The sequence below is a fragment of the Mercenaria mercenaria genome, unplaced genomic scaffold (genome assembly GCF_021730395.1).
Source record: "Mercenaria mercenaria strain notata unplaced genomic scaffold, MADL_Memer_1 contig_894, whole genome shotgun sequence".
Classification (NCBI taxonomy): domain Eukaryota; kingdom Metazoa; phylum Mollusca; class Bivalvia; order Venerida; family Veneridae; genus Mercenaria; species Mercenaria mercenaria.
Genome location: NW_026463806.1, coordinates 34,109 through 50,211, shown reverse-complemented (window position 1 = coordinate 50,211; position 16,103 = coordinate 34,109). Strand labels below are relative to the sequence as shown.

The window sequence follows — 16,103 nt, the reverse complement described above, 5'->3', positions numbered from 1 at the left end:
TTTTAACATGGTATAACCATAAGTAAAGATATCCTATGCCTTGCAAACGTATTGAGACAGTATCATAACCAGATAATGCATTATAAAGAGTGTCAAGTCTACGTTCTTTGATGTGTCTTTTCCTGTTGGATGTCTGTCCTTTTTTATGGCAAAAGCCAGCTTAATTACTACGGAATTAGTCAGCATGTACCAGAACTGCTTTGAACGGCCAAATGAAGCTACAGCTAACAACTAGCAAACTGTTTTACTATAGAAAATAACACTTTTTATCAGTGTTGGTTGCTCGTAACATTATCCCTTTGTGGTTTTATTTTATGCATCTGCGGCAAACAAATGTGTACCATGTCGCATATCAATTAGTGCACCACATGTTGTGACTTCAAACTTTTCGAACAATACAACATGGACATGTTATAAACAAAGGTATCAAGCTGTAAGTCAGTAAATGGTGCCAGATAAAATTCTAGTCCCTAAAGATAATAGAAAAATATGAAAACATCTAAATTTCCTGATGTTCACATTTTTAATCTTTATATATGAAGCTATGTTTAGGGAGAGACATTAAGGTATGAACATAGTAAATAGCTGGCCTTCTTTATTCTAGATAAAATTGACAAATTTCAAATGGATACAGCACAGAGCAGGACCCGTTTTATAATTGTCTGTAGCTTGTATTTTTACATTTCCTTAAAGAATATTGCCAGTGCTGAAAAAAAACATCAAAAGAAAATTGGGGGTCTTCAGTCAAATAAACCAACTATAATATCAACTAAAATGATACCCCAAATTGTATGACCTACATTTCCATAATAAATTTGTCATGATATCATATTATTGCGAAAATGCTTCCTATATGTCAAGGTTAGATCGGTTATGTCATTTCAGCAAAAAAGAAATTTAAAAAAGGAAGGAAAAAAGCTCTACAGAGCAAAGAAGGAGGACACTTTGAATCCGCCATTTTGCGCCTACCATGGTTTTTTCCGCGCCAGGTTTCTATTTAGTGTCGGTATACCTTAATTGTGACCCTTACATTGCTTAATTCTGTTGAATCTGGATTGACCAGTAATATAACAATTGATTTTTGTTACTATATACACTTCATAGAACCAATTAAATGCCAGTGCATTAACACATTCATGTATAAGAAATATAAATTTGTCAAACAAATGTATTAGAGAAGTACTGGGAAACCTATTACAATTCTTAAATATCTATTGAAAGGGTTTAGATATCAGTTTCGTTTATTTTATGGGTCTTTGGATGAGTCATTTGATTTGAAAACATGATTATGTCATATACTGTTATGTAACATACAAAAAAGTTCCATTGAAGGGCCTCTCTTTTTGATACAAATCTATTGCCCTGATAAATACAGATATGTAGGTTACCTCGTGGACCTAAACATTTGAATATTTTATACATTTTTGATATGTTATACATAAGATCCATGAATTCTGTTTCTTTACTTATGTTAAGTTCAATAATATGATATTTTAAATTTAACGATTGAAATGAATTAATTTGCTCTTAAAATGTGACTGTTAACAATTTCCCCTTTAAGGACCTCATATTATTTTTCTTCTGTCATGTATATTGAATTGATATAAAGTGTAATTGAATGAATTTTGTATCAAGGGTTATTACATTGTTAAGGTAATAAGTAAACATTGTTCTAGATATATTTAATAGTCCATTTCTGATCCAGTATACTTTATAATACTTAAATACAAACTTTCAACGATTTCGTCATAAGAAACATCTTTAAACACGCAGTTCTGAAATTAAACATACAGTAAAATAAGATTACCTCCCTTTTTAGTATGTATCTTGAGAAATAAGAATATTCTGTGGTCAATACCAAATGGTTGTTTGTCTATGCTAGTGATATGTTATCCATGTTTATATCATATGGAACATTACTTTATAGATAAATTTCAATTTAAAGGAAAAATTATTTTTTTGCAAGACATTTTTACCTTCCTTTCTTAAATTGATTTAAAAGGAGGTTCCAGGGCAGATATAGCGTGTCTCCTCCTCTTACAGGATTTGGGAAACCTTAAAGTAATTTCATGCAAAATTTGGTGCTTTCTTCACAAACGGGAACATCTTTGCCATTTTTTGTTCTATATCTTACTCGCTATTAGAACTGTCAAATTTCCTCCTGTTAAGGACAAGTTTTGCGTTACATCTTACGCACCTCACAGTTAGCTTCACCTTACAGTATAACATTGTAATAATCCAGATGTGAAAAAACTGGAGACAAAACTAAAATTTTAGTGGCTGCTTTTGTTAAGTATTTTCGGATGTTTTTAATTCTTAGGTAATTCAACATAGCTGTACGACATTTGCGATTTATATGATTTTTAAAACTTAAGAAATGCACCGAGTTATCTAATTGTGCTTTCACGTTTGACATCATCACCAGCAATCTTAATAGAATCTATAAAAATTTGTTCAATTGAGGTCTGCTACCAAACATAATAAACCAGTTTTGGAAGTGTTCATTTTCAGTTTGTTTCTATTCATGCAGTCATTGATTATAACTGCGAACCTTTCAAGGTCTCCGATCGCTTGTGATTCTACGGAAACAGATGTAGGACGAAAGCTTTTATTTGCGTTATGATCATCAGCAAAACCATAGACTGATATGGATTTTAGAATGGCATCAAAAAGAGTTCCAGCATAGGTGAGATACAGCCAAGGACCAAGGCAACTGCCCTGGTGCACACTTCATTCAAGATGGCGGTCTGATGAATATACATTGTTGATATTAATCGTAAAAGTACGAGGCCTTAAGTAGGCGTCTACCCATCGGAGAGCCATATCACAGACGCCATCTTCGTAATTTATAGTAAATTGAGCTATGTGTTATCTCAATACCGGATACTTTCATTTCTATTGCAAAGGAAGATATTTCTAGATAGTAAAAGAGTTGTCTATCACATGAGAGAGAGAGAGAGAGAGAGAGAGAGAGAGAAAGAGAGAGAGAACTCGTTCAGAACACAGCAGTCTCTTAAACTAAAGTAAAGAGATACTGCTTTAAAGTATTCACTAAATAAAATTTTTCTGTGCTCACTGAATAAGATGTAACACAGCTTGCCATACACATGTCGCTTCTGAAACTGACTTTGAAACGTTTGTCGATATCATTATCCAGCAATCTCTTGTCATTATATTTCTATACGGCAATATCTTGTTATTATGCTAGTATTTCTATATATATTTATTCCTAACATGGCTGTTTTTGACATTGTACTTCTTGTACATGTAGTAAGATAAATATGACTGCGTGGAATATCCTTACGAAACACTGCTTGTTCACCATAATGAGGAAAATATTTGTTCATTTGTAACAATAAACACACAAGTAGATCTGATCCTTTTTGTATAGTCCATGCCATCTTACTGAAGGCATTCAAGCATCAAAACAAAAGAAAATATAACAGGTAAGGTTAGATTTCCCGGAATTTCAAAGCACCCCAAAACACAGTCGCAGAGTCATACATGACAAAGTAGGCCCTCAACAAAAAGAAACTGTACGGAAAAATACAGCGGACTGGTTGCTTAAAACTCCACCATGAATATATTAATTATATGCAAAAAAAAAACTTGGTGAGGGGTAGATAAAACGATGGGGATGTTGGGAAAAGGGGAAAAAGCAAGGATGAATATTCAACATTATTTTGACCTAACAGAAAGTCGATCATTTAAAAAAAACAATTGTAAGTAGTGACACATTCTTTTGCGATTTAATTTTGTTATGTATTTGTTTTCAAATAAGATGCTAGGATAAAAAATAATGTATTATGGACTAACTATAACACTATTGACCTCGGACTATAAGAATGCATTGATGCTGTTGTAGTGTATTTTATGTTTTGCCTATTGATCTGTGTCATAATGAATTGTAAATCACAATTCTTTTTAACTTGACATATCCAAAATATATCCATATGGAACACTGATAATATGTTTGGAGTATGAAACACAACTGAAATGTATGATGTATGAGTCTTCACAACAGGGTCCAGCTATGCAGGTGTTAAATAAAGGAGATAACTTCTTACGATAGTATTAGAAAAATTGGTAAAGTGTTAATAAAAAAAAGTACAAAATGTGTCAGGGATTCTCCGTGACTATAACCATGAACATCTTGCATAACATTTTGAATTGTACAGTTATATTACATGTACTTATATACTGTAAACTCAAGTAACATTGTAATTATTTACTCACTCTATATTTGTAAATATGTTCCGCTCTCTCTCTCAATGAGGAAATAAAAGCATCTATATGTTTGTCCGTGTGTATGTTGGTTCATCTATCTACCTAATTTCATTGATTAATTTTGTGGGTAAAGTGTGATAGGTTCTTAGCATACCGATCAACGGTATACTTATACAGATATATACAATCAAGTAGCTCATGGGTCAGGAAATAAAATCCTGATGCATTACTGATTTTCGTAACATAGAAAAGTCAGAGGACAATGAAGTACGAATTTAAACATTCTAATCGCTCTATGCGGAAAACTTGGCTGGTTTGCACTTCTGAAGTGCTCTTCATTTTATCCTGCAAAAGTACATTGCAATGGTTTATAATTGGAACAGCAACGGAAAGATAATCCAAGCATTAATATTTACATAGTGAATGCATCAATTATTTCAATGCACGATGTATTGTTCGTCTTCTAGGAAATGAACAAGAGCAAACAGCTATTTAGTCCGTGTTAATTGCTTAATTATGTTTGCTGTTACAATAGCCACAACAGTTCCCCTAATGTTAATTGGATAGGAATTAGTGTAATACTAATTTATCTTGTTTTTGTCATCCATAATTATAATTATGTCCATGTTATTTACATTTAATGCTTAATATTTTCATGTGTTGCAAATTATACTATGGATTGCTTTTGTGTTTATCAATTGTCAACTATAACAATAAACTTGTTGTTATTGTCGTCAATATCAAATAAATTACCAACGGTCAACATTATTATGTGTCAGGGATAAAGCAGAATCATAATCACAGTCATTATCATGCCATGTAATTTGATAATTTGCAGAAATGAAACACTCCGAAAACAACAAAAGGCAAAACAAAACCAAACCAAAAACAACAACAAAAATTGATTCATTCAATTTGTACATACAATAAAGAGAACCGTTGTTAATATAATGATGCTCGCTAGCGCAATTCATGGAATTGCCGACCATATTCTTTCGTTCATTTCGCATGAAAAAGAAATCATTTCTTTTCGATGATGATGATGATGACGATGATGATTTAATAGCCAAGGAGCTGCAACATATTTTAACAACTTTGAAGTGAATTTCTTTGGATTACAAATAAAATGTTATTTTTGAAATGAAATAGTTTATGAGACGGATGTTAAGAATGGGGTAAACATCTCAACTGAACTGACATATGACGACCGGGATTCACAAAAGAAAGTGTCTATAATAGATATATATTATATGATATATAATCTGAATGCAATGCCGGTGAGAACCCCCATATGAGTGTAATGGCAATAAAGGACACAGAACAAAGATTACCATTTGTCGTGCGAGACCTACCAACATACATATGAATAGACTTCTTATATTTTAATTAGGAGATGAATTGGCAAATACAAAATTTAGCTTACAACATTAATGTTTTTTGAATCTTAGAGCGTATTAGAGGATTTCTGTTTTAAAAGTATAGTCTCTTTGATTTGAAAAGTAGAGTGAAGACCCTCATTAAAGATAAGGTAACCGCAAAGTTAGCGTACAGCATACAGTCTCTTTTATGTATATTAGAAAGAGAGGACGATTCAAACTGCAAAAATATTGCAAAATTACTGTTTTAAATTCTGTCTTCGATAATTCTTTACCAATATGAAACATGATGTGTAATAATCCAAATTAGATTCCTTTAACTTGTTCGCAAGTAAAATAAGGAGCACTACTTCGTTTTAACAATTATAAAATAAGAAACCTGCTAGTCTCCAGCCTTTCCACTTACAGGAGTTAAAGTTTACGAAACCACCATTCCTCAGAAACGACTTAGTTGCTTACTGCTGACATAACGGGAGTAAACAGTAAATATATTGATTATTCTGGTTGCATAGTTTAAGAACGGAAGGTCTTGACTTTCTCTTTGATGAACTCATTACAAACAGGACAGAAGATGAGATCAGCAGCACATTCGTGACATGTCCGGTGATGGGTGCAGGGTAGAAACAACATGTCCGCTTCTCCAGTAACACACAACATACAGTAGATAAGACGGGACATTTCTTTATTTTCCCGTGCCATCGCTTGTAAGTCTTAAAATTGAAAACTTGGAATATCATTAATTTTATGTGAATACGTGAAGGTTCTAGTAATGAATACATTTTTATGAGAATGTAATAAAAGACTTTTACAAGTAAATGTAAGAAACATGGAAACTGCTCAAAATTATTATACACTCGATGACAGTATCAAACAATATGATGGTCCTGAATTTGGAACTTGAATAGCACAAATTTGAAAAATACTTGAGTTAAAATACCAATGCTAAGTACGAATGAATTCCATTTTAAGTTTTAGATTAAGGAAACTAAATTTGTGCAGTTAGATTTCTAGCATGAATTACTTCACGATGTGTATAATAAATGCGCAGTGTGATGTTGAGAGATAATATATATGTCAATAAATGTGCTCAAAAGTCAGTTCAAATGTAAATCAAAGAGTACATTCCGGACAACTTTTTCAAAACGTATCGACAATCAAATCTATAAGAAGAGTCCCTGGAATCATAAATCGCTTATTAGCCACCCGTATCTATAATTGCATATCTCCAAGGTGTATAGCTCTTTGTCAAGGCGACATTGTCGACCTGGTTTATACATGCTGCCTTTCTATCACAAATGAGGCCGTTATATATCTCTACTATATTGCTCTTCGGCACGGGCGGGAGATTTCACAAGGGATATTTTCGCCATTCTCTCTGTTTTTCGGCGTTCACCACAAATGTAACTGTTGTCCTTTTACAAAACGGCTGCTGATCTACATGCTCCATGCTTGGCTAATTTTAAGAGTTGCTTTTATATTAACTGCTCCACGCTGGCATGACCCCAATGGTATATCACATATTTAACTGATGTCCAATACTGAACTTATTTTGCATTCTGCATGTGGAAAATTCTACATCAAGACGAAGCTGCTGTTCGTCTCTGTAGCTGTTGGCCTCTGACGTGTTAATTGTTTCCTCACGGTCATCTCGATCTTCCACGTGATCGGTGTCATATTACAATGGAATTGCCTTAATATTATATAGATTTGATCGTCAGGTGTGTTGTGTTATGTCGCACATGTGATTTCTTTCCTTTTCAATAAATATTACCTGTTCAGTGATATATCTAAGACATGATTATCCTCCCACTGTATTAATGTTGACCTTTGGCTTGTCATATATTTTCCATATCAACAATTGTTGATCTTTTACGATAAAATATTTTTAATATATTTACATACAGTAAAACCTGCTTTAGCGGTCACCTCTATTAAGCACAGCCAACCTGTCTTAAGCAGTTTTATAAAATAAACAGCCTAGGTGACTGATTAAAAAAATTGACTAGCGTATTTTCTATTTGTCTCTTAAGAAATTGCTTACTATTCTTTAATACACGAGACATTTAAACGAGTGAGCTCTGGTACATTATGATACATTTATTCAGAATCATTTATGCATCGCTTAAAGGTCCAATACTAAGGAAAGTGAACATTTTAATTTCTTTTAATAAGCACAGAAACTATTTCATTTTATTGGAAAATGAAAGTTGGTAAGTAGAAATTCGAAATAAATCGCAGTATATGTACAATTATTTTTCTATGAAGTATGAAGAAAGTTAAAAAGACCTGGGGGGTCTTTCTGTCGATTCATTGAAATTTCAACATAATACACATACATTTCTTTGAGTTCCAAAGACCTTCTGTAAATTTTGACCTGCCAATCTTCATTATTTAGTGTCTTGCAGAAGTCTATGCACTGGCTATGAAAAAAATTGCCAACTCACTTTCCCTTAGTAATGGACCTTTAATAAAATAACACTTTGCAAAATATTAGTTAGTTTAATTTTTCTTCATTACCACAAAAATAAGCAACTGATACAAACCACTTTTATCTTCCGGTGCTGCCTGGGGTACAGTAGCAGTTCGAAAATGATCAGACCTTTCCTGCATATCAAGCAAAGTATTTACAACTTCCTCGGCTGTTGGAAATTTGGTCCCTTCAAGAAAGTATAAGTTCAATTTTAGATTAACCTTTAAGTTATTAAATCATATAATGAAGACTTAACAAAAATATACCATTTTATATTACATCTATTTTGCAATTGCAGAGCTTTATGAATTTTCAGCAATAAATATCAACTGTCGAGTTCCATTCAGTTAAGCATTTGGACAATATATCTATTATAAATTGTCAATAAACACAATGAAATTTCACGGGAATCTCATATTATTCAATTTTTGTTTTATTTAGTACGAAGTTTATATGGAAAAATCACCTTTCATTTCTAGTTCAGCTTTTGCTGTATTCACTTCTACCTCTGAATATCCAAGCTTTTGAACAACTTGGCTCACAGTAAAGCTAGAGTCTAAATATAAAACAAACATTCGTTTCAGATTAAGTAGTGCTTGCGAACAAATTTAAAATTATCTTAAAAGTAAAATATGCACAAGCCGAACTGATCAGTAAGTAGTTTCTATTCAAACATTAATTGAAACTCGTTTAAGAATGCTATCTTTAACAGGTTTGGTAAACATTTCTGGATGTCACCTATTAGAAATCCACGCAACAGCTCTAATGTCAAATATTTAAAAATACAAATTCTGTTATATTTTTATGAACAAACATTCACTATCTGCGATTGTCAGTCTATCCATTGGGAGATTTGGAGTCTGTGTTGGTTGAGTTATTGTACTGCTGCCTCCTGATGCACCCTGGAAAACAGTGAGGAATGAAAGTGTTGATACATTAAGTATACATTGTACAAATGTAATGTCATTTAGCGCAAGGAATTAAGACTGTTAAGTATGCTATATTTTCAAAAGTGTCGAAATCAGTATCAAGTGTTTAATGAAGTAGTTTGTTCTTTCCGAATAATGTACCACTGCCTTGTACAACTTTACCTTAAGTTAAGGTAGTTCTGGATGTTTGATAAACAGGAAATCATGACATAACGACATAAAATGAAACCAACCTGTACACAGCACACGGAAAGGAAAGTCACCTTACACATAGTTACCACACACTGTATAAAAGCAGGAACAATACTTTTTAAGGACAAAAAACTGACGTATGGGATAATTCCAAGTAATGCCTTCATATCGACTTTAAATGTGTGGATCTCTTGAATCGCAGAAACATATCTTAATACTAAACACAGGACCTACATATGTATTCTCCGAATGAGGCACAATTAACTTGTACAACTTTAACTTAAGAGAAGGAAGTTTTGAATGTTTTTAATAAATGAATTGGTGTTAATAGTTAATTAAAATAACAGACAATATAATGATTAACGTTTTTTCTTTTGACCTTTTATAAGATAAAAATTATATTAAAACAATAGAAACAATTAACTTTTAAAATGACGTGTAAAAAAGGTCCGCATGAAAAGTATCAACTAGGGGCCGTATTCATAAAACATCTTAAGTATAAGTATAAGAAATTGATTATTTACTTAAGTATTACTTAGGTTAGAAATTTATTTTACTTAAGTATATTTGTTATTCATAAAACAACTTAATAAGTAATTCTTGTTTTTATTGTGGACGAAAACATTAAAAAAATCAACATTAATTACAGACAGATACAACATGCACAGTTATGTTAATAGTGTTTTTATCTGAAAACAACACTTTAATCGAACTCACCACGCTATTTTATTTTCTGACTTAAGTCATTTCTTACGTATCTTAAGTTTTAGCTGTTTTATGACTAGAATTTAAGTTTTTACTTAGACTTAAGTTGAAATCACCACAAACTTAAGTAAAATCTTAAACTTAAGTCAAAACTTATACTTAAGATGCTTTATGAATACGGCCCCAGGAAGATAATGCTATTAACTGAACGTACCATTGATTCATTACTTTGTCGAGTTTGTTGCTTGTTATACTCGGATCCTTTTAGCTTGATAATGTATGAACAATTAGGAAAGTGTGTGGCATGTTCTTTTACAGGGCCATCACCAGAACTCCAGTCTTTCAAACCACCATCACACGTAAAACAACAACACAAATCTCCCTTTCCTTTAGTAAGATTTTAACTTTTGAAATTTACGTAAACATTTCAAACACTGATATATAAATTTCATTTAAACTAGGACTATTTTTTTCATGCACAGAATATCATTTTAAGTCAAATGTCGGTTATGTCGAAATACAATGCTCGGTCCCTTGAAATTCGAGATACCGAGTTTCAACTATATGTTGCACCTTTATATGTATTTTCAATGATATGATATATATGTCCAATTGTGTGTCTGTGTCATGCTGATAATTGCTCACTAAAATGAATAAGTCAGCGAAAACTTGTCTTATTTTTGGCTAACTAACAAGTTCAGAACATTATCAGTCCTCCATAAACATCTTACGTTGGTTTTAAAGAGACATTGAAGTAGAAATGTACAGTATATAATAAATCACACTGCTGTTTGAACAGGAAACTGAAACTGAAATTTATGGAACTCAATAAACCAAGTTATTTTTTTCATGCAGAAAGCAATGCTGCGTGAAATTTAGAATCTGCCAAGAACCTGGCCCCGATTTCACGAAAAAACTTAAATAATTGATTAGCTAAGTTTTTTTTCGAAAACGAAGTATAGAAATAAGAAATATACTTGAGCAAATACTTAAGTTCGTTATATCGTGCTTCAAGGGAAATATCATATTTGCGTGATAGAAATAAGTTTTGCAGACAAAATCTACTTACCATAGTGTATTTTAGCTATAATTCCATTTTTATAGAAAAATCAGCTTTAAATAACAAGTACTTAAGTAATAACACGATTTTAAAATAACAGACTTTTTAATTATTTAAGTTTTTTTTCGTGAAATTCGGACCTGTACAATTATCTTGTTTTCACACTAGCATAATTCATTTTAGTTATAATTTAAGTAACCTAATTACCCCACAGAGCTTCACGCAACCCACGTTACCTCTACCCTACATAACGACAAGTAGAAATATAAATGAAAATAACATCTGGGACAATAATATTACTTCGAACCTGTTGTAAAACATTATGTACCATTAGATTTTTTTAAAATATAAATTTAACTCTAAGTTTGTATCTATATGGTTATTTTACCTGTATAAAACAATCCTGCTACAGCAACTTGTTGAGCAGACACGTTGTTGTGTTTTGGAAAATCCTTGAATGTCAACATTCTTGTTTCCATTGTCTGATATCTCGGTGAGCGGATTTTATATGGCAGTTGTTGTGAAGCATTTGAAAGTGTTTCATTGCTGTCGTCTGCGTCAAAGAAAAAACGCATTATAATTGTATCTTTCAGACACATTACACGTACACGTACACACGACCCACGTTTTGTGGTAAATGGTTACTATCTATTGAATAGAGAAAGAACTTAATCTTCATATTCTCTTAACTGTGCAAGAGACATGTCTAGCTTTCTCACCTTGCGGTTAAATTGATGCTATGCAGACCTTTCCTTAATATGTTTGCGAAAGTCATGCGTCGTTGCAATCCTAGCCGGGTTTGATGCATTATCATATCCACAATAAGGGTAGATTTCATTTCCTGTTGCGGAATGGCCTACTTTGAAATAATTGGATATACACAGGCAAGATGATACTTCCAATTATCTAGCTGTTTTGTATAACTTTAATATATGCAAGGCTAAGTGATTATCATACTAAAACTTTAACAAGGTGTCAGATGACGTATATTACTTTCTTAAAGATACTAGCTAATCTTTTATTTATATTTACTTAATACTACTAGTTCTCTATCAAATCTACTTATCGTTCCAGATTTAAGAATACTGATTGTAAAAAGAATATCACATGAACACGTAAAGTATTATGTTTTTCAAAAGTTTAGCGAAAGTAATAATTTTCGCAGGTGGTTAATGTACTTCAATAAGCAAATACAAAACAGTAGTATTAAAGTATTTAAGGTAGTAGAACCGTTACGAAATTACGTGTTCCCCGTATGCGTTTTCGATATTCTCCACGCTTTAACCTGTGGACTCTGTTCTATACTAACGCTCGAAAAATGCCTATTGACAATACACAGTCACGCAAAATTGTACAGTGTCAATACGGGTTGGCTACCTTAAATGTCTAGATTTTTAAGTGGGTGTTGCATTTTGTTATAATAAAATGTCTTACCAGATGTCAATGCTAGCTGTAAATAAAACATTCATTCAGTATTATAAGCCAGGTAAATTAGAATTTACAACATATACCTAACTGAAAAAGTAGCGATAGTACAGGTTAAGGGTAAACAAGCTAAGAATAAAAATTATAAACAAAGATAATGTATACTATTTTAAATGAACTTGTTATTCAGTAACACCTTGAGTAAGTAATTGTAAGTAGAGTGTCTTTGTATAGGATAGAAAATAGATACGTACTTATGAAAGGGAACACAACATTTACAAGTCGATTGCCTTGAATCTAGAGGTTCGCGTAGAAAATCAATACTAAGTGTATCTATCTTCCTCCTAACTAATCTTCAACACAATAATTATTATAGATATATTTTAAAACGTTTTCCGGACGTTTTAGACAGTATCGTTACTGTAAGGTTTTCGGACTATTTTTGATACTTTTGTTGACTTGTGCATTTTTGTCAAAATAAAAAAAATGATATCTAGGTTTTGGGTCTGTAATTCAGGCAGGCTTACATATTCTGATTCCATACCTCATATTTTCATTTCGATAGAAATGAGATGTGAAACTAAACTTTTGAAATCCGCTTCACGCCATATAACCCTGTACTTTGTCGGTTCGCTGTAAAACGGAGGTAAACGTATTTGTAGACACCTACCGATTTAGATTGACTGACAATATAATGAATAGGCGACCTCACGCAAGAAAAATAAATATCCGGTCTGTCAAATACCTTAATTCCACCTATTCTATTCTTTCCAAACTTCATTACGATGAAATCGCACGAGGATGAATGTTTCACGTGCTCAGTAAGGACATCATCTTCTCTTACCCAATCTTTCAATCCTATCCCCACATTGATGGCACCGCACCAGATCTTGATTACCTATAATTGTTATATCATACAATAACTGGTTTGGTTAAACTGCACACTTTGAATAATGTAAACATTAAAAGTGTAAAAGATGTTGCAAGGGAATACCTGAAACATAATATTTCTTGATATACATTTACAGAATATTATAAAAATCAAATTGCGTTGAAGAAGACTATATTCACACAACTTAGAAATTTCTGAAAAAGGAATGTTATGAAAACGAAGAAGTGGAAACCCCACAGGTTGCTCACCAGGAAAAAAAATGTTGCAGGCTCGGTTTGATTGAGTCTGTTCTTGGACGGTAATGGAAATATATGCTACCGTCCAGGCACTCTTGCACCGTGTTGAGCAGAACTCAACATTTACACATAAGTACCAAAAACAATTAAGAGAGATCCACCGATGTGTTCATATGCCGGTGCACATAGAAATTCAATGATACAATAGTGTGTAATTCTATGAAAAGCGGCGTATGGTCCCCATTTAAAATACAGTCAAACCGGTCTGTAAAAACACCCTTGGGAGAGCCAAAATGTGGTCTTTATTAGCAGGTGGTATTTATTCACAGGTTAACAATACACCATATATATTAAAATGGGAAACGAAATGTGTGGTCTTTAGAGTGAGGTGGTCTCTGTTCAGAGATGGTGTTTAACACAGGTTTGACTGTATTGAGCTTGCCCCAAACGAGAAATCAATGGGTACAACTTAAAAAACTGGAATTTAGAAAGGGGATCTGATGTTATTGAGCATGCATTACAAGGAAGCTGCCAAAAGACAAAATTAAAAAGCAGACACCATATCCAAGAGGTGATTATGCAATACCCAAAGCTATGAAAGCGGGTTTATTGGAGCCACTCAAGCCGAAACGTTCAAGTTGAAAAATACAATATAAATGAGGTGCTAAACGATCTGCTTAGATCGAAATATAAAAGCTCTGATTACACCAGAAAAATAACGTGAACAAGTAACTATCACTGGGGTATTTTGAAGTAGACTGGACTTCCACTGAGGGTCAAAATGTGTGCAATGCTTTGGTAAATGAAGACTGATGCACTTTCCCCTCTCTTTCCTCTACATTTTTATGTTGATGTCTTGAAAATCGAAATCACATAGTAGCCATTCGGGATCTTTCGGAACTGTTGATACAGGTAATAGAATGATGGATATGTCACAGACAAGACTAAACTATTACTCGTGAATATTTAAGCAATCTGACCAATCAAACTGGCTGAATCACGAAAAAGTCCGAATAAAGTTATAAGTGAACATCTTATGGCGCAAGTACACTCAACATTCCATAGGTCTTTTATGAAAACCTCTTACATTATCTGTAAGTGTTTGCATATAAACCTAACATAATAATTTAGCCTCGAAAGTTAATATAAAATGTAAAGTACTATTCATTATATCAACCATTATCGCTTAAACAATAACTGGTTACAAAACAGAAATAATTTTAATGTAGTATACTGATTTGTTAAGAGATTCTATGTATGGTTGATAATGGTTGATAATCTACAAAAGTAATTATCTCAGATATAACTATTGTGATAAATATATGTGCATAAATTTACATAAATTTGCTGATTAAGTGTTGAGTCTTTTTTTTTACTACTGTCTCGGCTTTTAATCTCCACTCAAATCATAATTCTCACAACTTCTGCTTTTATTCTTAAGACGAATTCATCCGAAGTGACATTTTGAAATTTAAAGTTAGGTAACACCTGTATTGTAATTAAAAAAGCTGGAAAGTAAATCCCTCGGAAGCACCGAGAACAAGGCAAACAATGAAAATTGCAGACTCGGTTTGATTGTTTGTTGAGCTGTAATGGAAAATGCAACTGCCCACGCCCCATAGCACTGGCTGAAGCAATATTCAATCTTCAAATCTAAATGAGTTGAAATCAATGAACCCGAAAGACCAGAAAATATAATACCACTGAGAAGATAATATTTCATTCAAACGGAGGAGAAATAAGCATGTAAATATGCTTGAATAATTTTGATATTCAATCTCTTTTCATTTACACTCTGTAATACAAAGATATTCAAGTCGAATAATCTGAAAGTCATGTATCGGTGAATGGTCTTTTAGACTTTACTAAATGATATTTTGTTATATATACCAGAGAGTATAATACCTGTAAAGAAAAATCCACATTCTGCTAATAGAAAGGGATCTGGTTTGTTGTGAACTGACCATCTGTGTGTAGAAAATGATGCCTGCCTCTTTGGTTGTTCCATATAATCAGGACATCTTGGAGGCTTTCTATGAACTGGGATCCTATTGCCAGATGTTACTAAATCGCTATTAATTGCTGTCTGTCTTTCGTTTGAAATACCCGGATCGTTTGTTGTTTGTCCTACACGAGAGAATCTACTGCCAACAGACCCTGAGGTCGTGTGTCTAAGATAGGTTTCAAACGACGGTTGTCCTTTCAAGGTCAAGAACAAATATTTGATATAAATAAGTTTAAGTTTCTCGAAAAATGACATTGCAATATATTAGAATTAAGAAACTGCTTTGTATGGTGGCTTATTACTGCTATTTCGTGTGTTCGTGTCGGCGAGGCGAAATGTCGGAAAACAGCTCAATTGTCGTGTGTTCGCCTTTCGCGAAAGGCGAATACACGAAGACACGACAAAAGAAAGGCGATAACTTGAAGTTTTAATACCCGCCGACACGAAAAGTGATTAATACATAAGTTCGTGTGTTCGCCTCTGAAATTTCGTTATTTCGCCTTCAATGTTTCGTTACTTCGTATATTCGCCTCAAAAGCGAAAGGCGAACACACGACAAATAAGCCAAATTTCGACATATCGTGTT

The 16,103-nt window shown here is 32.9% G+C and overlaps 1 protein-coding gene across 1 annotated transcript; it reads right to left on the bottom strand.

The window, feature by feature from the left end:
* Positions 1 to 5,596: 5,596 nt before the first annotated feature.
* On the bottom strand, positions 5,597 to 10,287 carry LOC128554952 (baculoviral IAP repeat-containing protein 7-A-like). The gene is made up of 5 exons (XM_053536290.1): positions 10,114 to 10,287; positions 8,888 to 8,975; positions 8,540 to 8,629; positions 8,147 to 8,260; positions 5,597 to 6,313 (listed from the first exon to the last, which is right to left on the bottom strand). Exons 1-5 carry the CDS (start codon positions 10,114 to 10,116, stop codon positions 6,117 to 6,119), a joined length of 492 nt encoding a protein of 163 aa, XP_053392265.1. The 5' UTR covers positions 10,117 to 10,287; the 3' UTR covers positions 5,597 to 6,116.
* Between the last annotated feature and the right edge of the window lie 5,816 nt (positions 10,288 to 16,103).

What these genes read in the sequence shown, in the direction of transcription:
- LOC128554952 (XM_053536290.1), bottom strand. An exon ending in GACAATCGCAGATAGTGAAT is followed by an intron (nt 8,630 to 8,887) that starts GTTTGTTCATAA and finishes TTTTATATTTAG; the next exon opens with ACTCTAGCTTTACTGTGAGC. An exon ending in AGCTGAACTAGAAATGAAAG is followed by an intron (nt 8,261 to 8,539) that starts GTGATTTTTCCA and finishes ACTTTCTTGAAG; the next exon opens with GGACCAAATTTCCAACAGCC.